The 19699-nt window shown below is 43.1% G+C and overlaps 1 protein-coding gene across 1 annotated transcript in view; it reads right to left on the reverse strand.

The window, feature by feature from the left end:
• Positions 1 to 19699, reverse strand: part of LOC120860405 (interphotoreceptor matrix proteoglycan 1-like) — a 157171-nt gene that overhangs the window by 16070 nt on the left and 121402 nt on the right. The window contains 2 exon segments of the mRNA XM_040236206.1: positions 14655 to 14874; positions 17851 to 18395. Coding sequence (XP_040092140.1) covers positions 14655 to 14874; positions 17851 to 18395 — 765 coding nt within the window.

The following is a 19699-nucleotide window of genomic DNA, read 5'->3' on the forward strand; positions in this document are numbered from 1 at the left end:
CAGTTTATAAATTCATAGGTCCCTGATGGTCCAAGACTGTCTTTTTCAAACCCTCTGTTACCGATCCCGAAGGTACTCTACTCATCTGCTCAGGCTTGAACACAGACTCTCCCTTCCCTCCAGCCCCTGAGGGTCTCAGGCCCACGTGTCACTAACTCTGGATCATTGCACTCACACGCCTACCCTTAGAACATCCTGTCACTTGTCCCAAATCCTTGGGTCTGTGTATTGATCCCTTTCTGCCCTGTACTTCATCATTCTTTACCATTTTATCATCCCCGTGCCTTGCGCTGCCCTAACACTCAAATGTTGGACAGGAGGTGAGGCATCTCCTTTGATAGGGTTCCGTCCTAGGGCAGGATTTCAGCTCAGTGTGGCTGAAACCTAGGCTTCTTGGGGCTGCTCCCGGCTGAGTGCCTGTTAGGCCTTTACTGTGGACTTTTTTTTTTTTTTTTTTTGCGATGAAACCTAGTGATCGCTAGGTGGCGCTCAATAGCAAAAGAAGTAGAAATAGACTCGGAGTGAAATTAAATCGTTAATATGAGTCCGAACTGATTTGTCTCCTTAAAAACTGCGGAGAAAAACTAAGGAGACTCTTGATGAAAGTGAAAGAGAAGGGTGAAAAAGCTGGCTTAAAGCTCAACATTCAGAAAACTAAGATCATGGCATCCGGTCCCATCACTTCATGGCAAATAGATGGGGAAACACTGGAAACAGTGACAAACTTTATTTTCCTGGGCTCCCAAATCACTGAAGATGGTGACTGAAGCCATGAAATTAAAAGATGCTGGCTCCTTCGAAGAAAAGCTATGACCAACCTAGATAGTATATTCAAAAGCAGAGACATTACTTTGCCAACAAAGGTCTGTCTACTCAAAGCTATGGTTTTTCCAGTGGTCATGTATGGATGTGAGAGTTGGACTATAAAGAAAGCTGAGCAGCGAAGAATTGATACTTTTGAATTGTGGTGTTGGAGAAGACTCTTGAGAGTCCCTTGAACTGCAAGGAGATCCAACCAGTCCATTCTGAAGGAGATCAGTCCTGGGTGTTCATTGGAAGGACTGATGCTGAAGCTGAAACTCCAATCCTTTGGCCACATGATGCGAACTGACTCATTGGAAAAGACCCTGATGCTGGGAAAGATTGAAGGAGGGAGGAGAAGGGGACGACAGAGGATGAGATGGTTGGAAGGCATCACTGACTCAATGGAAATGAGTTTGAGTAAGCTCCGGGAGTTGGTGATGGACAGGGAGGCCTGGCGTGCTGCAGTCCATGGGGTCGCAGAGTCGGACACGACTGAGAGACTGAACTGAGCTGAAAACTGCGATGCTGAGCGCACTGGTGCAGGGAGGCAAGGTCTGTCAGGAATCGGGTGGTGGGAGGGGCAGCTCCAGAGGACCGGTGATAGAGCCATTAGGACTCTGATCACCACAGCAGATCTGGCCTGGCCGGCTGAAGGATATATTGCAAACTCCTGGCTCATCTTTTCCCATTTCAGAAAGGCAGAGCCAGGGCTCTGGAGTTCCTAGGAGGCTGAGACCAAGTCTGAAAGCAGTGGAAAGCAGGGGCCCCTTCTTGCCCCAACCATGGAGGCTTTGCAGTCCCGGTTTTGTTGGTGGGGAGGAGGGGGTGACATTCCTTTGCCTGGGGCATCAGAGAATGACAAACTCACACATCCCAATCCATATAATCTGCAGGGGCACTGGACACACAGTTTTGACTGCCATACTTTTAGGAACTTAAGAACATGTTTTAAATTCTTCGAAATCAGAAAAAAAAAATTTAATACAATGCAGCCTGGATTATATTTGTCGCTATACCACTGCAGATAGGATATATAATTTTAAACATTAATTAATATTAATGTTTAAAATTAATATGCATGAAGCAAAGGGTCTAGAGCCCAGGGAATCCTTAGGCAGCCTGGCCTTCTGACTGCTCGTTTTTAAGGCATGAGTATCGATTCAGTGCTTGGTGCTGAGTGCTTAGTCATTTGAATAACTATGGCGCCCTTCTGGGGTTTCCTCTGAGATATAATGCAGATGCCTCACCTTCCACACATGTGCATCTGGCTTATTTTCCTAAATTCTGAGGACTTTTGTGGGCTTGGCTTCACTTGCTGTGGAGTTAACCTGCTCATCCTTGCTGTCAATGCCCAAGCACCCTGGGTGAGAAGAACTGGTTGTTTGAGACCCATTTCTTCCCACTATAAAAAGAGGTATTTAAAGAAGGTGATCACTAATATTCCTCCAGATCAAATATAATAAATCTCCCATTTGAGGTGTCCTACTGGAACAAAGCTAGCAGGAGATGTAGCCAGGCTCCAGAATTATTGTGCAGGTCAGTGACTAAAAGAACTTAAAAAAAAAAAAACCTACATTTAAGTTCATATTTATCATTTTATTATTACTTTATTATTGGCAAGAAAGGTTTTGCTATGACTTATTGCTGAAGAGTAGGATTAGGAATAATTATTATTTGATGATACATAGGACCATGCTCATGGCTGTCGGAGCATACACTCCAAGTTTGTGGAATTGAGTCAGTTATCCATGGGACTTTTTTTCTGGCTTGAAGGGGCATGCGATAAGAAGCTTGGGTTTCAGTTCAATTTTCTACCATTCTCAAGAACAACCACCACAGCCTGTTTATAGTAGGCTTTCAGGAACACTTCCAAGGCAAACACACGTAGCTTACCCTGGACAAGAGGCTGAAGAATGATCTCTGCTCTCAGTCATTTTTTATATTTGCCAGACTGAGGGATTCTGAGTGCACTGATCTTAGGGCCTGAGTGTCCCAGGACAGATGGGGACCCCGACAGCAGCGTGGGAGGTGGCCCTGCAGCTGGGCGGAAGCCCAGGCTCACGTGGAGGGTTTGCATTAAGGGTTGGATGAAGGACCCTGGGAGCTTCTTAAGGAAGCTCCATGGGGTGGTTGGGGGTGGGCTGAAAGCATAGGTTGAAACTCTGGAGTGGGCAAAAGCTGTCCGGCAGTCCAGCTGGCACTGTGGTTCCCTAGTGGAAGCAGGCGTTAGCAGAAAATCCCCCACGATGGCAGCATAGGGAACACAGGGCAGCAGGAGACACAGCCAGAGATGGAGATGGGGGAGGCTGGGGTGAGCCTCCCGGAGGAGAGTCCTGAGGCTGCCCTAGCCGGGACTGCACTCCTAGCAGGGGCAGCAGAACATGGAAAGGGGAGCTTAGGACTTCTGTTTCAGGAACAGAAACAGAATAATTTTTTTTAATCCTAGAATATGGTAAAATATTGTAGGAAATTTCGCTTGGTGAGATGTAGAACCTAATAGTTCATTTAGCTTTCATTAGCCTGAAGTGTGTTGTCACCTTTTCTAAGTGGGTTAAACACTTGGTGTATACCCAGTAGTTGCTGTTCAGTTGCTAAGGCATAATCCGACTCTCTGTGACCCCATGGACTGTAGCCCGCCAGGCTCCTCCATCCATGCGATTTCCCAGGCAAGAGTGCTGGAGTGGGGTGCCTTTCCTTCTCCAGTACACCAGTAGGAGGAGTGTTAAAAAGATTCCTTTTCACAAAGAGGCAGTAGGTAGAGTTGAGGGAATTACATAAAACTGCCTTTGAATTCAGTTCCAGCCCTTGGTGACTGTTTAACAGTAAAACATTAGTTACTTACACTTTTAGGAAACACAGTTTCTTCAACTATGGAATGGGGGGGAAATAACTTTGTGTAGTTATTTATTAAGATTAAAAAAAATAGTATTAATTAACAGCGATTACCATTTTTATTGCCATTGTGATGAGTGACAACTACCACCTTCGCAGAGCTGGTGACTAAGTGTGAGTCTTACAAGTTAGGCACTTTCCAGAGAAAACGAGCATTGACCCACATTCTGGCTGGAAGCGTCTTGGATGCCAGACTGTAATTAATTTCAGTGTTTACCACTTACCAGCCTTGAGGTCTGCCTGTTTCTGAGGAAGATTTTTAGGAATTCAAGAAGAGAAGAAGTTGGAATAAGTTAGATGTAGGTTTGCATTTTTGAAATCTTCAGCCTGCACAGCTAACTGGCATAAAAGCCCTACATGCTTCTGAAGAATTTTCATAGCAGCTTAAATGAAAGACGACCCTAGTGGCCGGGGATGCCAGCAGAATACTGAGCAAGCTGTGATTTATTCAGCTTCTCAGTTGATGAATCAGATGGTTCTAACATTGGTTTATACTTTTTATATCACAGATTCATTTATTCAGGGAGTTTCAAAAGGTGAAAGGCAAACCGCACGCTGTACCAACAGCATGTGGCTTCTCCTACCTGTCTGCGCCTCTGAGATGCTCTCTGCCCTAACCGCTGCTGACCCCTTCTTTAGAGGACGCAGCCCCACATCCTGGTGCTGATCTGAATGTGGAATGAGACTCACCTGGAAATCTCCGGAGGGTTTTCAAATTCTCTTTTTCTTCTCTTTAGTCCCCAAGTAGTAAAGGAAGAACATCGCCCCCTCCCAGCACTGCTACCCCAATCCACTTTCCACCCTGACATTAGGCCAAAAGAAAAGAAAAAGACCCGACTGGGTTTTGCTTCAAATTTTGCAAATGCACCTAAATAATTGGTCTGTCTGGGCACTGCCGATAAATATATTACAACTGGGGCAAAGAAAAGAAATGCTACATCCTCTGACTGTTAAGCCGTCTGGGACTGTTAAGCTCAACTCATCTTTACCCAGGCTTCTTTCCTTGACCTCTCTTTCCTTACTGTGAAACCGAGAAGGACCCTGTAGGGCTCTGGCCACAGAAACTTTTCTGCATCCCCCATTTCTTGTATGGAACAGACTCCAGCCTCCATGACCTTCCCTGAGTTCCCAAGGGCAGATTCGAACAGTTGCTAATCACGGAAGGGAAGGGATACCGTCTTGGGAGGAGCAGCCAAGAATCAATAGCGTAGCCTTCAGGCAGGGTACTGGTTCCGCTCAAGGGATATACAGAACACTATCTTTGAGGTCTTTACAGAACTCAATGGATGTGAGTTTGAGCAAGCTTTGGGAGTTGGTGATGGACAGGAAAGCCTGGCGTGCTGCAGTCCATGGGGTCGCAAAGTCGGTCGTGACTGGGTGACTGAACAACAAGAATAGAACTAAAACCCCAAATAAATAGAAGATATCAGCTTCTTCATTTCAGGGAAGGCCGCCTGAGACCAGATTAAAGGAGTGCGTGCCCGGCACACAGCCTAGACTTATCAGCAACCGCATACTTGAACCACTGCTATAAAACTCCTTACCAAATCCCACCAGGTTGGTACACACAGTCTTGAGGGGCATGAATCCACTGTGTCCCCCTTTGCCTGGCAAAGCAATAAAGCAATCCTTTTCTGCTTCACACGAAACTCTTGTCTCTCAGATTTGATTTGGCACCAGTGCACAGAGGCCAAATTTTGGCATCAAGAGTAAGACTTTAGAAAACTTGTAACTTCTTCCTCTATCTGTTTGAGATGGAAATCTCTTTAAAGCTTCCTGCCAGAATTTGGACTCCTTACTTTCTGCAGGACGTGGGAGCCATCCCTTTGACATGTAATCATCAAGGAAGATAGCACCCCCTACCTTCCAGTATCTGTGGAAGGGTTGGAGCCTTGCTCCAATTTGTAAGACGGGAGGTGGACAGGGCATGTTGACGTCCTCATTTTCCATATCATTGCAATCTCACAGAAATGTGGCCTCTGCTCCTGCTCTTCCACTAGACCGCTTTTGCAGAGGATTCTAACGACCTATGAACTGTCAGCTGAAAGGAACTTCATCTACTCTTCACTCACCCAAATGCATCCTTTCAGTATTGTCTCCACCCAGGCCTCCAGATGCCTACTTCATAGGTTAGAGGTCATTTCACCTAATATCCATTTTCATAAAATTGGCTTCCCCCAAAATGTCTTTTGAAATATTTTTATATCTTTAAGGCATTTTATTAATTTTGCCCTTCATCTTTTAAAAATGAGTTACTTTATGTGTCCTTTGTAACTATTTATAGATTTTTAACAAGTATTTTCTAAATTTTCAGCGTTTTATGAATGATAAACTCTATGTGTTTTTACTTTATAATCTTGGGAATGCTTTAAGCACTTAGTCTGAAGACTTTCACAGTTTTTTTTTTAAAGTTTAAAAATCCATAAATCATGAGGGGAGCCGGGGGAGAAAGAACAGAAAAATGGGCCCCAGAGAAGATGCAAATAGATTGAACAGGGGCTGTTAACAACCTGACTTTAACTGAGCTGCTGTAAGCAGATAGGATGGGGTTCTCGGGAGATAGAACCAGGCATGGCTTTATTGACATAAGAGAAGCCACTTTGGCCTAAGCTATTTTGTGATCTAAGCCTGGCTACAGTGTTTGCCCTTGAACAGTTTTCAGTAATTAATCTTAAGGGAACAAAAGAATGCAGAAACAAACAACAGAGAAATAACAAAGATAACATATCAGTTTTAAAGTTACAAACCTATAGCAAAGATAACATATCAGTTGTAAAGACTCCCAGTTCTGTTTCAGTGGGAAAGGTTAGCCTGAAGGTTCAACCTCCAGGTCACCTGGAACCTGAGAGAAGATGATGTTGACCTTTTCTGACCCTGCTGACTTCCATCAACTAAAGTTCTGACTCCGTTAATCTTTGTCCTAATTTTGTCCTTAATTCTCCTCTTCTCAAGCCCCTCATGAATATGCATGTACCTTTGGCTTAAAACTTCCCCAATTTTGCGGTTGGGGGAGGATCCACGGGGTTCTCCTTACTGCTGCAAGTAATACAGCCTTACTTCTCCTGTTCTTTGGCTGCTGCTGCTGAGTCTCTTCAGTCGTGTCCGACTCTGTGCGACCCCATAGACGGCAGCCCACCAGGCTCCCCATCCCTGGGATTCTCCAGGCAAGAACACTGGAGTGGGTTGCCATTTCCTTCTCCAATGCATGAAAGGGAAGTCACTCAGTTGTGCCCGACTCTTAGCGACCCCATGGACTGCAGCCCACCAGGCTCCTCTGTCCTTGAGATTTTCCAGGCAAGAGTACTGGAGTGGGGTGCCATTGCCTTCTCTGCTTGGCCGTGTTATTTAGCTAGACACCCACCAAGAGGGAAACCTTGTGTTTGGGGGTAACACTGCCTCATTCTTGCCTTCCCTTCCTTCTATGCTGAACATCTTTACTTTGTATCCAAACCTCCTTTCACAGTGGGAGAAGTACCCTGCCTCTCCTAGGAATCTCTCTATTTTCCTCTTGCCCTTTCTAGACTAGCCCCACCCTGAAACTGAGCTGGACACTGTGAGGTTCCTGGACATGGAAGCCTCTCTGTGTTCCCTGTTTCTTTTTTACTGAAACAAATTCTAGTCTCCATGACTTTGCCTGAGCTCCAAAGGGCAGATTCAGTCAGTTCAGTTCAGTCGATCCGTCAGGTCTGACTCTGCAACCCCATGGGCTGCAGCACGCCAGGCTTCCCTGTCCATCACCAACCTCCGGACCTCAGTCAAACTCATGTCCACTGAGTCGGTGATGCCATCCAACCATCTCACCCTCTGTCGTCCCCTTCTCCTGCCTTCAATCTTTCCCAGCATTAGGGTCTTTTCTAAGGAGTCAGTTCTTCCAATCAGGTAGCCAAAAGATTGGAGTTTCGGCTTCAACGTCAGTCCTTCCAATGAATATTCAGGACTGATTTCCTTTAGGATGGACTGGTTGGATCTCCTTGCAGTCCAAGGGACTCTCAAGCATCTTCTACAATACCACAGTGCAAAAGCATCAATTCTTTGACACTCAGCTTTCTTTATGGTCCAACTCTGACATCCATACATGACTACTGGAAAAATCATAGCTTTGACTAGACAGACCTTTGTTGGCAAAGTAATGTCTCTGCTTTCTAATATGCTGTCTAGGCTGGTCATAACTTTCCTTCCAAGGAGTAAGCATGTTTTAATTTCATGGCTGCAATCACCATCTGCAGTGATTTTGGAGCCCCCCAAAATAAAGTCAGCCACTGTTTTCACTGTTTCCCCATCTATTTGCCATGCAGTGATGGGACTGGATGCCATGATATTAGTTTTTTGAATGTTGAATTTTAAGGCAACTTTTTCACTCTGCTCTTTCACTTTCATCAAGAGGCTCTTCAGTTCTTCTTTGCTTTCTGCCATAAGGGTAATGTCATCTGCATATCTGAGGTTGCTGATATTTCTCCTGGCAGTCTTGATTCCAGCTTGTGCTTCATCCAGCCAAGCATTTCTCATGATGTACTCTGCACATAAGTTAAATAAGCAGATTGACAATATACAGCCTTGTCGTACTCCTTTCCCAATTTGGAACCAGTCCATTGTTCCATATCTGGTTCTAACTATTGCTTCTTGACCTACATTCAGATTTCTCAGGAGGCAGGTCAGGTGGTTGGTGTTCACATCTTTTTAAAAAGTTTCCACAGTTTGTTGTAGTACACACAGTCAAAGGCTTTCGTGTAGTCCACAAAGCAGAAGTAAACAGACGAGCTATACAAAAAAGATCTTCATGACCCAGATAACCACAATGGTGTGATCACTCACCTAGAACCAGACGTCCTGGACTGCAAAGTCAAGTGTGCCTTAAGAAGCAACATTATGAACAAAGCTAGTGGAGGTAATGGAATTCCAGTTGAGTTATTTCAAATCCTAAAAGATGATGCTGTGAAAGTGCTGCGCTCATTATGCCTGCAAATTTGGAAAACTCAGCAGTGGCCACAAGACTGGGAAAAGTTAGTTTTCATTTCAATCCCAAAGAAAGGCAATGCCAAAGAATGTTCTAGCTACTACACAATTGCACTCATCTCACATGCTAGCAAAGTAATGCTCAAAATTCTCCAAGTGAGACTTCAACAGTAAGTGAACTGATACGTTCCAGATGTTCAAGTTGGATTTAGAAAAGGCAGAGGATCCAGAGATCAAATTGCCAACATCTTTTGGATCATCGAAAAAGCAGGAAAATTCCAGAAAAACATCTACTTCTGCTTTATTGACTTGCAAAGCCTAAAATATTAACTATCTGGCATTTTAAGAAACACTTTAGTTAGTTAGTTCAGTTGCTCAGTCGTGTCCGACTCTTTGAGATCCCATGAATTGCAGCACGCCAGGCCTCCCTATCCATCACCAACTCCCAGAGTTCACTCAGACTCACGTCCATTGAGTCAGTGATGCTATCCAGCCATCTCATCCTCTGTCGTCCCCTTCTCCTTCTGCCCCCAATCTCTCCCAGCACTTTGCTGACACCTAAAAGACAGTAACTTGGACTGATTTCCCATTTAGTATTGATAATGGCATTTCACACCTCTATAAAGTCAGAAATTATTGTATGGATAGTGGATATGATACAGTGATTGTATTTTCTGTTTTTTATTTAGATTTCATCATTTGCTTTTGTTCTCTGTTTAAAATCTGTTTCCATATCCTCTTTAAACCGTTATTTGTCATCTAATGCTCAGTGGTAAAGAATCTACCTGCAATGCAGGAGATGTAAGTTTGACTCCTGCATTGGGAAGATCTGCTGGAGAGGAATATGGCAACCCACTCTGGTATTCTTGCCTGGGGAATTCCACGGACAGAGGAGCCTGACAGGCTACAGTCCATTGGAATTGCAAGCGTCAGACACGACTTAGTGACTACAACCACTATCTACCTGATTGATTGGTATGTTTTTCACACATGGAGGCTATTCTTTGATAAGGGCTGTGGGAGGCATGGATGGTAAAGCCAGGAGCTCCTGGGCTGGGGAACACTGGACTTGAGGCAGGAGATCCTCCAGGGTTTTGTAGCCCTAGTTCTAATAGCCTGTTTCTCCCAAGAAAGTGGCGAGAAAAGGGCAAAGGGGTAAGACATCCAGTAACTTAGTTTTGCTATATTTGGCCATCCTGGTTGGAAAACTTTGAAATGGTAGGATACCTTCTCCCATTTTCGAAGGAACGATTCTTGAGATTCTTTCCCAGAGACAAAACTACATATGTATTCCTGATGTTTGGTATTTCCAGCAGCTGTCCTTTATCTCCCTCAAAATGTCCCCTTTTAACTCTCTTTCAAGGAGAGTTTTCATCAGTGATCTCAAGGAAATAGTTGCAAGATCCAGCCTGAATCAGGGAGGCTATATGTATCGGCTAAAATGACCTTTAGGTATTGGGATTTTGATTAGAAGTGTCCTGATCTGTGATCTCCCTTACTATGTGCTGGGGAATGGGCACTGCTGAGAATCAGCCAAGCCTTAGACACCGGAAGAGACCTTACTGGCTACAGAGCCAGAGGCTGTGTAAATTAGAATGTGAATCCTTGTTGTCTAGGAAGCTGAAGTAATTATCTTCACTAGGGGTCCAGGGAGCTGAGAGGCAGCACAATCAAGTAGTTGCACTGGTTTACTCTATGAGGAAGACATTTTAATCAGCTTGCCTGTCAGTCACCATGACAGCTTACACTCAAATACACCACCACAAGCAGAAAATCTGGATTAGCTAGTCATGCTGAAAAACTGGGAGCAAAATACCTGTCATCTTCTAGATTAAAAAAAAAGGAAGAAAACTATTGAAAACCATGTGCCTATTTTCCCCTAATTTGTTTTAAAATCCAGAAGCCCATTTCTTCTATAATCAAAATACTAATTTTGTGCATATTTCTCCAAACTAAAATTGTATAGGGGAACTGACGCTATAGACACTTTACTATACAATAAGTATACGGGTGTTCTTTTTGTTTTAAGAACATTTTACATTTCAAGTTCAAGAAGTTTTATAAAATGAATAAATTCATAGAAGTATGAAATTAATGAACTCTGCGGAAGCATTTTTCATACTGTTCATGGGGTTCTCAAGGCAAGAATACTGAAGTGGTTTGCCATTCCCTTCTCCAGTGGACCACATTCTGTCAGACCTCTCCACCGTGACCTGTCTGTCTTGTGGTGTTGGAAAAGTCTCTTGAGAGTCCCTTGGATGACAAGGAGATCCAACCAGTCCATCCTAAAGGAGATCAGTCCTGAATATTCATTGGAAGGACTGATGCTGAAGCTGAAACTACAGTTCTTTGGCCATCTGATTGGAAGAACTGACTCATTTGAAAAGACCCTGATGCTGGAAAAGATTGAAGGAGGGAGATCTGGACGACAGAGGATGAGATGGTTGGATGGCATCATCGACTCAATAGACATGAGTTTGAACAGACTCTGGGAGCTGGCGAAGGACAGGGAGGCCTGGCCTGCTGCAGTTCATGGGGTCACCAAGAGTCAGACAAGACTGAGTGAATGAACCATAAAATAAAGCATATCAGAAAGTGCTCATTAGAAGGTCTTTGAAGGAAAAAGGAATAACTTTGATTCCAGCATTGTTGTAAGGTGACCACTGGGCATGTTCCTTTGGGCAGGGACTCTCACATATTTACAGTTCATAACTGTGGTGAATGAGCGGTGATTGTTTTGGATTACACGTGTGTAGAAGATGGTCACGGTTTAATCAGTCTCAGCCAGTTGCTGGTCACATGGGTGGCTCTGCACTTTGCTTTCTGAGAAATGACTAAATCAGCGAGGTAGGAGGAAGCCCCACCTTTGCCTACCCTGTCCAGCTCCCTGTCAAATGGAAGGAGCATTTCTGGGGGTAGATGGCACAGTGGCTTCTGAGTATAAATAGGATCCCTTCTGAATACTGGATCTATCCATGTTGATTTATGTAGTTCATAAAGTTCTTTGTTATTTATTTTTAACTTTTATAAAATAATTTTTGGCTTTCTAAATCTGCTGTCTTCCAACCCGCTGGTTTAGGGAGTACTTATGTCCTAGCTGGCTCACAATAGTCATTCTTGGCAGACCTTGTCCATCTATCCATCTGTCCATTCATTCAATTTTTCTATGAGTCTCCAATGTATCAAAAATTCAGAGCTTCTGAACTTTCCAACTATCTAGCCAGACGTAGAGTAAGGTAATGTCCCAGGCTGCCCAATGCTCTCTAGCTTCCGCTGCTGTTCTACCATTAAAGTAATCAGTGTAAATTTGGCTTCAGTAAGGACCAGGTGGCACTAGCAGTAAAGAACCTGCCTGCCAGTGCAGAAGACATAAGAGATGCGGGTTCAGTGCCTGGGTCAGGAAGATCCCCTGGAGGAGGGCATGGCAGTCCACTCCAGTATTCTTGCCTGGAGAATTCCATGCAACCATAAGGCTGCAAAAGAATCGGACATGACTAAAGTGCCTTAGCAAGCATGCAGGGACTGAAACCCATGTTAACACTGTCTCATTTCTCTTGCTCTTGGCTTCTTAGAGGAAAGGCTGCACAGCAGAACTGGTCATGAGAAATTAGTGAAATAATTTCAGTTGACCCTCCACGCAAATACCTTGTCATGGTACTTTTCACTGTTCCCACTGGTACCCTGTTCATATCACAAAGTATTAGCCCATTTACTAATGACACTGCTATCATATTAACCACTAACGTTTGTTAGTCAAATACAGTGTGTCAAATGTGACACTAAGTATTGTAAATATAATTTTGATTGGTCCTCACAACAGTCACTATCTCCATTTTTCCAGTTGTGGAGATGGAGTGTTGCTGTTAGTGAAACCAAGCAGAACACTGTGGAGCTCCTGGGTATGGAAGCATTTCTGTGTCCCCTGTTTCTCGTTTGTAAGGAACAGGCTCCAGCCAGCATGACCTTCCCTGAGTTTCAAAGGGCAGCTTTAAATAGTCCTAATCAGGGGAGGCAGAGGGTGCTGAGACAAGGGAGGAGCAGTCAGGAAGCAACAGTGCGGCCTCGGGGCAGAGTCCTGGTTCTGCCTCAAGGGATACACAGAACAGTGTTTTTGAGCTCTTTTCGAAACTAAAACCCAAACAAATGGAAGATGTCAGCATTCTTCCTTCCAGAGAAGATCAGAGTATGATAACCTCAATAAGCTCGTCTAGAGAGCACCTGAGGACAGATAGAAGAAACCCCAGAAGCTTATCATTGGATCTCTTGCAGCCAGAATGTAGGCCTGGTAGAACCCAATCCTTATCAGCAACCCTGCCCTTGGACGATTGCTGTAAAACTCCTCACCAAATCCCTCCCCCAACTCTGGGTTGGGACACAGTTTTGAGAGGCATGTGACTGCTGGCCCCCTTTGCAGTAACATTATTCTTTTCTACTTCACCCAAAGTTCTGTCTCCGGGAGTTGATTCGGCACGCATGCACAAAGACTGCGTTTCCAGCATCATCAGCATACAGATGCAGGACCATGGTCTTACAGAGTCATGACTTTCTGCAGTGCTTCCTTCCAGCATCACCAGGGTCTCTTGTGCATCACTGGCAAATGCGTTACCAGCCTCCTGCCCTCTTTCTAAGAGGTGCCCAGTTTTCCCCTGCCTCAACTGGGCTCCTCGCTTGATCTTCTCCTGTTGTTGGAAGGGTCTCTCTGTTGTCTGTCAGCTCCGCAGGGGAGGAAGGAAGGGAAGGGATTGGGCCCTTGCCTCTCTTATGCTAACTTCTCCCTATATATGTTTCTGTTTTCAATTGACTGGAAAAAATTGGTCTTCTGATTTCAACTGGCAGGGACCCCCTGGAAGTTTTCAGGGGAAGAGGAGGTATCTTACTAGCGTTTAGGAGGTCTTTGATTTCCTAGGGGGGTCCATAGGGTTTGCTTAGCTGCTTGTGTTCAAAGGTAAGTGCTTCCGGGCTCAGCACCTTCAGGGCTTTCTGTCTTTTTAATAATCCTATTTATTAAGGTAGGAGCCAATTTTCTTAAAGTTGCTCAAAGTTCTGCTCAGTCAAAGATAAGTATCTCCCAACAGAGGCTTTGTGTTTGCATTTTGCCCAAGGCCTTTCTCTCTGCTTTCAGTCTGGGGAAATCCAGGGAGGATGTTACAGACCCACTTCACTAATTCATAGCCAATTAGGAAGCTTTGTTTTGAACCTTACTCGAAGGTCGCTTTGCCAGTAGATTTGGAGCCTTGCCTGCTTGCACTCCGGGGAATTAAAAATTTCCTTCGGTTGGTTAGAAAACAGAATTTTGAAGCTAATGGTGAAAACAGTTTCCACTTTGGGCATAGCTTCTTACACTGATACAATACACTGTGCTTTATTATCAGAACAAATGTTTGCTTTCTATTATGTAGCTTCAGGCTAAGTCCCTGTATCTTTAATTTTTTTTTTTTTCCACATCTAACTCTACTTTGTTGTAACCTTCACATATAGAAAGGGACATGATTCTTCTATGGTGAAGTGGGTTTTTTCGAAGTTGGAGTTTTGGTCTAATGATTAGTTTTCTTTCCTTGGGACACTGTCTCAGTTTCATCCTGAATTATGCTATGAAGAGGTGATGACCATATTTAAACAGGACTGGAAGGTTTCTTAGGTGGTTGCTGTTGATTGACAAAGTGCTTTTGACTTCTGGAAGGATGTAAATTAGCTTAGGTGTGGGTTACATTAAAAAAAGAAAAATCTCTTAGGCATAGCAAAAGTTTTGTTCTGTGAGGAAACTAAAGTGCCCAGATTGTGAAGCAAGAGGTATGCTTGCTCTTTGTTTTTTAATGAAGGAAAACCTTAACTTGCATGTCTTAGGGCCCTACCTTTCTACTATATTGATTCATAGCTTCCGAAAGATTATTTTGCTAAATACCATTATAAGTTTATTTTTTGTGGCCTCAAACTTGAGCTGCATGCTTAAACAAACAAGCAAAACCAAAAACACTCCCATGATTTTCTGGGTTGGATTCTTTTACCTGCTTCAACGTCGAGAGAGTAGCTATCTATTTCCAGATCAAGTTGTTGGGCTGCTGTGGAACGAAAATCCTCCAAGACACCTCGCACCGCCTTGGTGAGGTTATATGGCACTGATTTAGCAAACCTCACTTTGCTATTCACAATCACGCTCCCATTTCGGAAGTTAAGTATCTCAAGTTGCTTAAAACCCGTAAGATTGGATCGCAGATAGGGAACCAGCTGCAAAAACAAAAGACAGTTTACTCTTAATGGTGTTTCAAGCGCTCAGCTGCTGCTAATTCCATTTATACTCACATTTCATTATCTGAGGCATAAATTTCAGTTCCTTTCTTATATTTGTGTTTGGATTTAATGTGAGGCCAGAACACCACTACTTAATGGTCTGTTTGCAGTGATCACGTCCCATATTTCCACTTTCCTGTGTATTGAGGTGGATGGGCAGTGATTTTCTTCATGATGCTTTGTGAGAACAGAGGATTGAAAAAGAAATCTGGTCAACACTGTCAGCCAAGCAGGGATGCCAGGTTCAGTTATTAAAAAAAAAAAAAAAAAATCCAAGTAAATAAAAACAGGTTCCGAACGGAGCAGTAGCAGATTGACCTATGCCTGGTAAATGGAGCATCTGTTCGGAAGCGACCAGTTTGAAATGACCTATTGAAATAAACAACAGCATAAACATGGGCTCATTGGTCTGTTCAGAGTGTTTCATGTCCCCACCAATTCGCTGCAGAGGAAACTGTGAAGAACTTGGTCCTCAGGAGACTAGGTGTCAGTCCTCAGATTGCTGCTAACCAGACGTGTGACTTCATCAATCCACATAACCTACTCAGTTGTACCTCAGTGCTCTTATTTGAATTGTGAAGGAGAAAAATGGTTCCCTAAGGACCTTTTTCAAGCTAGAATTTAAGTATCTTAAAACGATGCTTCAGGGAGTTGTGCTTCACATTCCACACCTGCCTCCTGAGACCCACAACCAGCCTTTTTTTTTGGCCACGCCCCATGACAACTGGGGACTTAGTTTGCTGACTAGGGATCTGAACCCTGGAAGCACAGAGCCTTAACCAATGAACTGCCAGGGAATTCCCCACAGCCATCCTGGAAATCACTTTTCAGGAATGTCTGAAACTCAATGATGTCTGCTTTGTTCCTGGCTCTGAAAGTGGGACCTCTCCTTCATGAACCGACACCCACAAATCCAGAGAGGACACAGATACAAACTATAATCTCCCAGGCTTGGCCCAGACCTGCTTTTCCTTTGTCCCCATCTCCACCCCACCAGACTCTGACCCAAACCCACATGTTGGTACCACCTCCAGTTAACCGCCCCCTCAAGGTTATTATGAAAATAAAATGAAATTTTATGCAGAGTGTGGAATTACTCTCTCCTATTTTCTCCCATGTACTTTGACTGGACTCATTCTTTGTGTCTTAACATCGCTTTGGCCTCTAGTGGGAATTCCCTGTCCTCACTTCATGTACAGACAACTAGCTGCTCCCTTTCCCCAAATCCATTCTCCTCTTCTTCATGGCTAAGAGGATGCCTTGCTAGAGCCCACATTTCCCACCCTCCTTTGCAGCAAGGTGTGGCCACGTGACCAATTCCCACCAATTGGATATGAGTTAAAGAGGTGTGGGCAACTTTGGCATCACTTGCTTAGGATATTGCTTGCCCTGGGGTTCCTCACTTTCCCCTTCTCACAGGTAGAAACAGAGATGTATCAGTTACCAATGATTCTACACGCAGCACAGCAAAGGAGACACCAACATGAAGAACAGACTTTCAGACTCAGTGGGAGAAGGACAGTGTAGGATGACTTGAGAGAATCACATCGAAACACGTACATTGCCATATGTAAAACAGATGACCAGTGCCAGTTCGATGCATGAAGCAGGGCACCCAAAGCTGGTGCTCTGGAAAAGCCTGGAGGGGTGGTGTGGGGAGGGGTGTGGGAGGAGGGCTCAGGATGGGGGGGACACACGTGTACCTATGGCCGATTCATGTTGATATATGGGAGAAACCATCACAACATTGTAAAATAAATATCCTCCCATTAAAATAAATAAATAAATAAAAGAGATGTACCAGTGATGCAGCTTTGGATGTGAGAGTAAGGAAACACCCTTGGGGTTGGCAGAGTTGTAAATGGAGGGAATGTGAGTCCATGGATGACTCTGTAGAGCAGAGCCGTCCCACCCGCCAAGTGAAAGAAAATAACTCATATTCTATTTAAGTTGCTATATTCTTGATCTCTTCATTATGGCAGCCTAGAGGTATCCTAGTTAATACACCTGGGCTTGGTACCCTGGGACTCTGTTCCTTGAAATTGTCCCAACATCAACTCACCTCACTTGGGGGAAGTGGGTACAGCACAAAGTCTTATTTAAAGTTTACTTGAAGAATTGGTTTTCATGTGGTTTTAATTTGCATAGTGATTTAACTTACATGGAGCTTACAAATATTTTTTTTCTTATTTTCAGAAATTCTGTAATTTTTGTGATGGGCATTGTGTACTTGAATTTAATTATCCATGTCTGTGAGAGGTTCATAGTTTAGCAGTTTTCATTGTGTATGTATTTCTACAAAAGTACATGAAGAAACAAAATAAATATGTGATTTTGGGGGGTGTTTCATAATCAGAGTTATATGCTTTTTGATGATCTTACTTTCTTTGTTAGTTTTTGGGATGCTGAGCCATTTTGTCATTTTATTTTTTTTGTTGGTTTGTTTTGCAAGAACATAAAGGGAACTAAAAAAAAAAAAAAAAGATTTCTTATACCTGAACACTTGACCTCATCTCTTCTGGACTTTTCTAGCCTTGAAACTTTTTGTCAGATGGCTGGAAAACAGAATGAACTTAGGAAAAGTCTGCTTATATTATTTATAAATTCCAAGTTCAGTTCTTGAGTGGTTATGTATTAGTTCCAGGAAAACAAAATCTAGAGGAACTATAATGAAAAGGTCTTAGAAATAAGTTTGTTCCCAGATAGCTGAGTGGCTGCCTCGTGTGTCTACCATAGAGTTCTTGTCTGTTGGATCCAAATCCATCTCAATACTCTAGTTGAATGCTATCAGCAACAGATATCTCAGAAGCTTGTCCCTTCCAAATTGCTTTGCTCAAGACAGCAGTGATTACATTATAAAGTAACAACAAAAAGGAAAGGAGACATACAGAGTTGTAAGCGGTGTCCACTTACCAGTTCTGTGAATCGCTGCTCCAGAGCTTGATATTCAAGCGAACTCTTGTTAAACAGGTCAGTGGAGAAGGGCACGTTGGCCACACGCAAACTGAAGAACACCACCAACTCTCGGCCCCTGGCAGCAACAGTCACGGTGCTGCTGGTGATGTAGTGCAAACCTGGGTCAGGAGTGATGTTCTCCAGGAAATAATCCGGGCTGGAAACATACCCACTGAATCCTGGGACCTCAGAGGAGGTAGGAGTGTTAGTGAGATCCATTCCATCTAAGTCTTCCATTGTATCTTGGCTGCTGGTACTCAACTGGTCTTCTGAAGATGTAGGCAAGTGTGAAATTTCCGGAATCAATGGGCTGATGGCAGAATAATCATCAGTGGGGATAGTAAGCCGTGGGATTAGTACTGTCTGGTCAATGGACATTATGTCTGTGGCACTTTGATCAGTCTGAGAAAAGACGCTTGATGCAGTATAAAAAGGTAGAGTTTCTGATAGGGAGGTAGAGGTCACAGCAGGTGGAGACCAAGAACCATCCATGGGTGAAGCTCCTGAGACCAATTCATTATGTCCAAGCAGCCCCACAAAAAATAGAAAGCAAAAAAGAAAATCCAAAGTTAAAATTAATTTTGGAAAAGATAGCATTTGAATTAATTATTTTAATATCATATTTAGTTTTACTTATTTTTTAATTTCTAGATTTTTTTCCAAGTTTTATTGAGATATAATTGATATACCTCACTGTGTAAATTTAAGATGTATAGCATAATGGTTTGACTTACATATACAGTGAAGTAATTACCATGTTTAATATCATATTTCAAAAAACAAATTGGTACAGAAAGGGCAGGCAGCCCTATACCCACACTTAGGGAGACAGAGGCTAGGTGTCTCTAACCATTTTATTCAGGTCCAATACTTGTGGATATGTGAGTCTAAAAGAGCACCGATTGCCTAGAATTTTAAGAATTACTGCCCAGTGAGACACAGCACGCATAGGGACCAGGTGGTAAAAAATGACTAGGTCAGCAGGTGGTACAAACCACAGATGGCTTTGGGATAGACTTGGATCCCACATACCCATCTGGAAATCTCAGCCAATTAGTTGGGCACTTTTGGCCTGAAAATTTTGTTCACTTTCCAATCATGCAAGCCTGAATTTTATGCAACTGGATTTTTTTGGGATCACAATTATCACATTTTGGTAGTTTTACTAATCAAAATTTAAATCATGCTTTTCCAAAATTGGATAATCTAAATGAACAATTTGCCTGTTTGCAAAATAATATTGAAAGTGTGAAGGTGTGGGTTACACACAAATAATTTGAACTTTGCATTGGCCATGCAAGTAAATATTTGATACTATTTAAAGCTTTTTTCATTCTTACATGATTATATCTTGATAATACTACGACTTTGCATTGCTTTCTCGAGTAAGTACATATTGAACTACTGAAGTCCACTCCCTTTTTGGTGCAAAATTAAAATCAATAAGTATTTATGAACTAAGAGAGTGGTTATATGAAGTTTTCAGATAAAGAGATTGGTGGGTTATTAAAATATTCCAATAAACCTAAATTCCACAGCCACTGACAATATTTAAGGCATTAGGTAGATCAAAACAGGGAGCTTTCTGTGATTACTTTGGTGGCATTTTGGCAAATATGTGGGAAAGCTGTGCTCAAATTCAAACGCTAAGCATGATGAATGGACTGTCTGGAGGCAGATATAATCTTTGGACTCTCAGTCAGCTAATTTACTAGAGTACAATCACCAAACTGAAATTCCAAGTGATAAACAGCTCTGAAAGGTGGAATCATATTACTTTTATTAGTTTCTTAAAATAAAAACTGTC

The sequence above is a fragment of the Oryx dammah genome, unplaced genomic scaffold (assembly GCF_014754425.2).
Source record: "Oryx dammah isolate SB20612 unplaced genomic scaffold, SCBI_Odam_1.1 HiC_scaffold_11072, whole genome shotgun sequence".
Taxonomy (NCBI): Eukaryota; Metazoa; Chordata; class Mammalia; order Artiodactyla; family Bovidae; genus Oryx; species Oryx dammah.